The sequence below is a fragment of the Vigna angularis genome, chromosome 4 (assembly GCF_016808095.1).
Source record: "Vigna angularis cultivar LongXiaoDou No.4 chromosome 4, ASM1680809v1, whole genome shotgun sequence".
Lineage (NCBI taxonomy): Eukaryota > Viridiplantae > Streptophyta > Magnoliopsida > Fabales > Fabaceae > Vigna > Vigna angularis.
The window spans coordinates 6107064-6115486 of record NC_068973.1 but is presented as its reverse complement, the minus strand read 5'-3'; the positions used below and the strand labels follow the sequence as shown (position 1 = coordinate 6115486).

The window sequence follows — 8423 nt, the reverse complement described above, 5'->3', positions numbered from 1 at the left end:
AGAAGCATTCAATATATTGTTTTATTTTTTCTTTATTTTGACTTTTGTGCCGAATATAGCCTATAAGAATATGGTCCCAAAATAACGTGGATGAATGTGTGTCACTATCTAATAAGCAACAGCTAGCATATCATGTTACCATCGTATAAAGTATTCATAAAGATAATAAACTAAAGTTGAAAACACCAAAATGAAAGAATCGCAAGTTCAAATATGTGATTAAGAAGCCACCAATAGAATAATGAACCTTCATTATCTTAATCTTAACCCTTGTTTTCATATCCAAACATAACTAAGAACATAATGACGTAATCAAAACACGTAGCACCATATATATTCAACACTTCTCAAGTAGAATTTGGGGTGTTGTAATTGTGAATAGTTTAACACTGTGCAACATGAAGCATCTAAAATTGAAAATGGTGATGGTTAGGACATGCTAGGTCACCACGTTTTTGCAAACAATTTTATATTTCGATTTCGTTATACCAAATCACGTTGCGACTACAGTGAAGTTAGGGTTTCGTTGCTTTTCTATTTTTTTTGTACCAAAATGCCCTTCTTTTACCAGTTATTAAACTTAACTAGTTATTTTTCATAATCTTTTTAAGAATTATGATTTTGTTAAAGTAGTATCTTCTCCAATAATAATTAATTTATGATACGGACCATATTACCCGAAACAAATTATTTTTTACATATAGTAGAAATTAATTTTTTCTATACAAACTAAATTTAAATTGAAAACATCTAAATTATCTAAAATTTTGAAGTTGTACTGTTTAAAACGATTTGTCGCTGCCTCTTAAAATAGAAACATGCCGACATCGTAACTGAAAATATCCTATTCCAAACGTGGGTATCAACTGCACCACAAATTTATTAAGAGCCTTTTTCGTTATCGTTTCCTTACAGTTTTGAAGTTGTTTCTATCAGTTTCTTTATAAAACATTTTAAAACATACGAAAATTATTGAAATTAATTTCTTCGTATTAAAATTAATTTACATAAAACTTAATTCGTAGAAAATTATATATATATTTTTTACAAATTTCATTTTAATTTATACGTAATTTAATTTTAACTTATATAAACTGTTTTTATATTTTCTATTATATATAAAGAAACTCATTTGTACTTACATATACACTTTGATTATTAAGTTTTCATTCTAAAAAATTTAATTTAAAAATTAAATATAATTCATAAAATTAATTTGAGAAAGAAATATATTCAATGTTATTTTAAATAATATAATTAATTCATTAGTACTTTATTAATAGTCACTTTTTTTTAACCAAATAAAAAATAATCTTACAGTTACTCTTGGGCAAAATTAGTATGAAAGTGATTCAACCTTTTCTCAGTTAGCACGAGGGAATGATCAATTTTAGAAAACGGTACAATTTATAGATTTTAAAATTTGAAATGTAAGCACGAGGAACAATATGACCCATTCATTTTCTATGTCAAGCTCAGTAGCCAAGCACACCATGCTTAAATTATATATTATATAAATTTTTTTTTCTTGAAAACAATTTTATCATTATTTTTTTTATAAAACAAGTTTTATCTTTAAAATACAGAAAAATATGAAGTTTTTATATTATATTAACATAATAAGAATTTAACATAAAAACTTAAGGTTTTTTTTTAATGAAAAATAGACTAATTTTTCTTCATAAATATTTAGTGATAGAAATTTCAATTACAAAATAGTAGTGTTTTTCGATGATTTTGATTCGATACAATTAGAAATAATGATAAATGAATCAAATCAACTCGACATAGGTTTTTAGTGCTTCTGATTTAAATTATGTTTTTCAATTTGAAGTAGGGTGTTTAAGTGTTTATCAGTCTACTATTAACATAAATTTGATGAATAATTTTATTTATGTTATAAATATTATTAAATCACTAAATGATCTCTTAATGTATATTTTAATATATAATTAGTGTATTATTTTCAACAATAATATTTTTTATTTTTTTATATTTAGAAATAGAATGATGAATAAAAGTAAAACAATATATAAATAAAGAAGAAAGTAGACAGAAATAAAAATGACAAGTTTTTTGCAAAAAAAATGTAAATTGTAGTAAAGTAAATTACAAAAGTAAAATAAAAATATGTAAAGGAAATAAATAAAAACGATGATCCAAATTATTATAATTAACATTGAATTTAATATTTCTTCTTGTTGGTTAGTTCTCATATTATTTAAAATTGTATCTATAATTTGTTACTCTTATTTTAAATTTGAATTCTAATATTTTTCCCATTTTCTTAATGTTAAAACAAATAAAATAAAAAAATTACATAAATGAAATAATTGCTTTAAACTATCATACCCATGTTATATTAGGTGTATCCATTCTTTTCATATATTTTTTTAGAAATTATTATAAATAAATTTTTTTTCTCGAATTAACTTTAGTCATTATCTTAATCACACTTTTTTTTCAGATGTCTTTTTTTCTTCAATTACATTTTTTTTGGAGCACACCTTTTTCTTTTATCTCAACAAAACTGTGTCTTACATCTCTCTGTATATATTTTCCCTTTCAACATCTCACTCCCTTGAATAGTTTTGTGGTGATCAACTTTTTATTCTTTTAATTTGATTCATTTCTTGATTTCCTTGACAAATAATGAATAATATTTAACACAAAAATAAAATAATACTATAGAAAATGTAAAACAAATTTTTGAAATTTTAAATAAGTATCAAATATAAACAAAAAAAAGAAAAGAAGTTACTAATTATAAATTATAAATTTTTATAAGAAACCTATATAATTAGTGATTAGGAGTATAAATATTACTATTAGTTTTTCATTATCATTTTAGGCGTTTATAGGTATTGTTATACAATTAAAACTCTATACAAAAATTATATTCAAACAATTATTTAAATATTTTTAATTACTACACAATAGCATTTATGAAAGATTCAATTGATTTACTTGAAGAAAAACATTTTCCCTAATTAGTTTCAACTTTCCATGATTTACTTATTAAAAGGAATAAATGACATCTTTCTCCATTTATTTGTCAAATAACTTTCCTTTGGATGAATGACTTCTATCTTGGTAAAAAGATATTTTTTCCACTATTTTATAAATATACCATAAATCACTTAATTTTATCTTTTATATCTTTAAATAGGCTTCAATTTGATTTATCAGTAAGAAATCGACCAAAATTATCAATCCGTATTCAACCATAAGCTTTTGATTTTCTTTAACCATATTATTTCGATAGAAATTCACTTAATGCAATGTTTTCATTATTTAATTATTTTATTATATTTAATTTCATCACTAATAAAAATTCAATTTAAATTTTTTAAAATATATTAATGTAGTCCTCTTTCATCCATTAATAAAATTATTAACCATTAATTTATAAAATAGTATTTATAACCAAATTGACTGTTCATAAAACGGATAAATCTCAACAAATGACACGATTAAAATTTTAAAACGAAAAGAATTAGATCGACATTAAACCAGTCACCATTGTGATTTTAAAATTAAAGAATTTAATTGAGGTTTCATAAATAAATGAACCAAATTTCAAAAAATAATAACAATAAAACAAAAAAGTGATAAATAGTTTTGGAAGTAGAGGAGGACAAAAGTGTAATTGGAGGAGTGAGAAGGAAAAAAGGGTCAAAAGACGAGGGTATTTTGGTCAGGCGGTTTTGAAGTAAACACGATTTCGAAAAGGTGCAAACAAAGGGTGAATGAAGGGCCTACAAGTACAAATACGAAGTGTCTGTTTCCGAAGACGCGAAATGCCGAAGATCTCACCTCAAAATAAACTATCTTCAAAAAACTTCTTATCATCTCACACACCAACAACGCTGTCTCTCTCTGTTCTTCTCCCTCCCACACTCTTTCTCTGTGCCTCTCTCCAGAACCAGAAGAAGAAGCTCTGGGGAAACCGCAAGAAGAAAAAGAAAAAAAACCCACTTATCTAACCAAAACCCACTAAACCATTATGCCATGCTTCACACCACACCCTTCACTTCTCTTCCTTCTCACCCTTCTCCTACCTTTATCGTTCTTCTCTCTCTCCGCCGCCGTTGAAACCTCTGATTTCCATTCCTTGCGTTATCAAGGTTTTTTTTTTTTTACTTTCCCTTGTCCGTTTCGAAGTTTTTATTTTTCTGAAATGGGTGTGCTTTGTTTGTGTTTTTGTTTTCTGGGTGTATTTCAGATGGAGTTGAGGGTGGTGGTTGGGGAGAGTTCCCGAAGGTGCTACCGTGGAAAACGAGGAGATCGATGGCTGAAGATGCTCCGAGCAACACGTCTCTGATATTGGCTCAGAGAAGAACTACGAGGAAGGACCCTTTGGACAACTTTAACCGTTACACCGGTGGTTGGAATATCAGCAATCGCCACTACATTGCTGTCAGTTCCTACCTAACCTTTAATACCCACCACTCATGACTTTTTTTTATCTTCTAAAAATCATGCTTTTTATCGGTGTCTTTTGTTTGCTAGTTCATTTGGATAAATTTAGCTAAAAAATAAGAGGATAAAATAACTTATTTCGTATAAGCTAAACTCAATTTATGCATTTCAGTTTTTTGAGAACTGGCATGAGAAAACTTTTATAAAAAAATCAGTGTTTATGTTGAGAGTGACTCACTTTCCGTTCCCACCTAACTTTCCTTGATCACGCATGACCATTCTTTTTCTTAATTTTAAATTATGCTTCTAACTTGGTGCTTGTCATTTGTTTCCAATTTTTGTTAGTTTTTTTTTTTTTGTTTCTAAGTTCTAGGTAAATTTCCCAGCTAGAAGAAAATAACAAGACAAGCCAGAATAAAATTAGTTTATGTATTTTAGTTTTTTGAGAAACCTGACAACAGAACTTCTATAGAATTTAATGTAATTTAAGTTGGGAACGACTCAAATTATTTTAATTCTATCAATCATATCTTAAATAGTAGAGAGGGTAGCTGAAAATTGCTATGTTGTAATGATTTGACTGCATTGGAACTATTAATAATATTTGGCTGCCTTGTTGTCTTTTGGTGCAGTCAGTTATTTTCACTGCGGTTCCCTTCTTTGTTGTTGCTGCGGTCTGGTTTGTGATTTTTGGACTTAGTTTATCCATAATCTGTTTGTGCTACTGCTGTTGTCCAAGAGAGCCTTACGGTTATTCACGTCTGGCCTATGCTTTATCCTTGATCTTCCTCATCCTCTTCACCGTTGCAGCAATGTATATCTCTTTCTTTGGCACATAATATGTTATCTTTGATTCATATGACTTTTAAGGTTTTCTAAATGTGTGTGATTGGTTGTGTTAGAGTTGGATGTGTCCTTCTTTACACCTCTCAGGGGAAGTTTCACGGGAGCACCATAAACACTCTGGAATATGTGGTGAGTCAGGCAGACTTTACCGCTGAAAACCTCAGGAATGTGTCAGATTATCTTGATGCAGCTAAGAAGATTGGAGTTGATGCCGTTTTTTTGCCTGCTGATGTTCAGAAGGAGATTGACGATATTAAGACTAAGATTAATTCTTCTGCTGTAGAACTTTCCAGCAAGACTAAAGATAATTCAGAGACAATTAGAGATGTCATAGATGCAATGTTAGTTAGTAATCTTGATTTGATTTGAGGTTTTAAAATGTCTTTTTTTTTCTGACAATTATATATTATGTGCTGTAGGAGACTGGCTCTGGTTATTCTTGCTGCTGTTATGCTCTTTCTTGCATTTGTTGGATTCTGTACGTTTCTTTTATCCTGTTTTAGTACTTGTTTCTGTTTCTATTTTCTGTCTCAATGATAAAGATTTTTTGTCGTCTCGTGTGATTGTTTTTGCGGTCACAACTTTCTGCAGTATTATCAATATTTGGTCTGCAAGGTCTTGTGTACTTGTAAGTTAAACTAGTTGAACATTTTTCTAATCTTTTTTTATTTCTGGACTTTGTAATTCTTAATAGTTTATCCCATCTAATCACCAGTCAGTAAATCATGTTCTTTCAATGACTGCAGCTTGATCCTCATTGGTTGGATTCTTGTTGCTGGCACATTTATACTTTGTGGTATATTTCTCTTTCTTCACAAGTAAGTCCCTTCTATTTTGTAGAATTTGTATTGAACTTTTTAGTTTTCACCTTTGCGGTTACTCTGTTAACTTGTCTATTATGAGTCACTCATTTGATGATGTTAACTTGTCTATTATGAGTCACTCATTTGATAAAGTCCATTTTCTGCTATAATCACTTGTGTTGCACATGTATAACAAAAAGCTATTTTATTGCGTATTTGCACCAGTGTGGTTGAAGATACATGTGTTGCCATGGATGAGTGGGTGCAGAACCCCACTGCACAGACAGCCTTGGATGAAATTCTTCCGTGTGTAGATAATGCGACTGCCCAGGAAACCTTGACACGGACCAGGGAAGTGACTCATCAGCTTGTTAAATTAGTTGACAACGTAGTTTCCAATGTCACGAACAGGAATTTCCCACCTGCTGCTGGACCCTTGTATTACAATCAATCAGGCCCCTTGATGCCTCCTCTTTGTAATCCATTTAATGCTGACCTCACTAATCGGTCGTGTGCACCCGGGGAAGTTCCGTTGGACAATGCTGCGGAGGTAAGGACTATATTAAGATTTTGAAAAGTAACTCTATGTCCAGGAATGAAAAGCTTAGGCACACACACACGTTGTAAGATAAGAAAAATACCCATTAAATCACCTTAATGGTTCATTACGTAAAATAGTCATCCATTTTATTTAGCAACCTATTGATTTAACCACTGATGAACCTATTAACCCATTGGGTTGGTTTTTATAACTATGGTTGCAATCCATTCAGCCAATATGCTAAAACTTACACCTAAAGTACATGAATTTGACCCAAAAGTAGATTGTTTTGCCACATAACACACCAAACCCATGTTGAACCACTCCACTTGAAGGCCTCGGGCAGACACTTAAGTTTAGGAGGAAATCAGTCTGTTCAAGTTTTTCCACTGATGAACATCTTTGATATAAATATTCGAGACTGAAAAAGGTACAAAACTGTGTATAGGGTACCACCTAGACCTCTCTAGATCGTATGCACCTCACTTGAAACTTTTTAAATTGATTCGAGGCCTTCTCAAGTTAATATTAGAGTTAATGAATTCAGTAGAATTCAAGTTAATATTTGAGCAAAATGACACTCGATCTCTATATGGTTAGTTCAACACAATATGGAGGGGACTATCACAATATAATTTCATTTGTTGAGTTTCAAGAAATTTTAACTCTTGAATCAGTTGTTTAATTCACACAAGTTCCTGAGGCCACAATTCTATATTCAGTTTTTCCACTAGACCGAACAATAACATTTTCGTTTCTTACTCTTAAGAGAAATCATATTTCCACCAATAGATACCCAATATCCACTTCTAGAATATTTCTCTGTAAGACATCTCTGTAAGACAATCTTTTCTTTGTGATGATCAATCAACCTCTATCCCATTGTAAATAGCTGCTATTCATGACTCTCATCATGTCTAAGTTTGATGGTTCTACTACACATGCGTTCATAAGATCATGTTTTTCAGAATATTCCCGAAAGAAAATTGGTAATGATGAAATGTTGTCTGAAACAGGTGTGGAAGAACTATACCTGTGAGGTTTCTTCGTCAGGCATTTGTCAGACGCCCGGTCGGATGACGCCGACGATTTACGGGCAAATGGAAGCTGCAGTGAATATAAGCTACGGGTTGTATCACTATGGTCCATTTTTGGTTGATCTGCAAGACTGCACTTTTGTGCGGAAAACATTCACAGACATCAGCAACGATCACTGTCCTGGCCTACAGACAAATAGTGAATTGATTTATATTGGATTGGTTTTGGTATCTGCTGCCGTAATGCTGTCTTTGATCTTCTGGGTCATCTATGCAAGGGAGCGGCGGCACCGTGTTTATACAAAACAGTTCATTGACGGCTAAATGTGTTGGACTTCACATTAGGAACATCATCGTTTTTGTGTACATTTGAGTTATAGATGTTTGCATTTCCAGTTGAGTCTCTTTTTTCATGTTATGTATGTAGAGTTCTTGAACTCACAATTTACGTATACTTTAGTAGAAGAGATGTGTGAAAGTAGTAACTGTGTGTTTTGCTATCAATTCTTTTATTTCAAAATAAACCATGTCAATATTTTTTTATTTTGCGTAATAATTATAATAGTGATTATAGAAAAATATTAAATATGAATACAATAAATGATTAAGGTTGTCAATGTATCATCTCTTCTGATGTAACATATAAGAAATGAGTATATTCGGAAACACTGTTTTATTAGTAATGGAATTAAGTAATAATAATTTCAATATTAATAAATAAGAAACTATATTCTAGTAAAATGACTTTAAAAAATATTTTGTATTGTTTTTCTC

General features: G+C 30.3%; 1 protein-coding gene across 1 annotated transcript; it reads left to right on the top strand.

Annotated features, from left to right (window-relative positions):
• Positions 1–3795: 3795 nt before the first annotated feature.
• On the top strand, positions 3796–8192 carry LOC108331948 (uncharacterized). Its single transcript, XM_017566984.2, has 9 exons — positions 3796–4127; positions 4226–4419; positions 5055–5236; positions 5325–5609; positions 5688–5746; positions 5860–5896; positions 6015–6086; positions 6297–6621; positions 7629–8192. The coding sequence occupies exons 1-9, from the start codon at positions 4007–4009 to the stop codon at positions 7971–7973; spliced, it is 1620 nt and encodes a 539-aa protein (XP_017422473.1). The 5' UTR covers positions 3796–4006; the 3' UTR covers positions 7974–8192.
• The last annotated feature ends 231 nt before the right edge of the window (positions 8193–8423 follow it).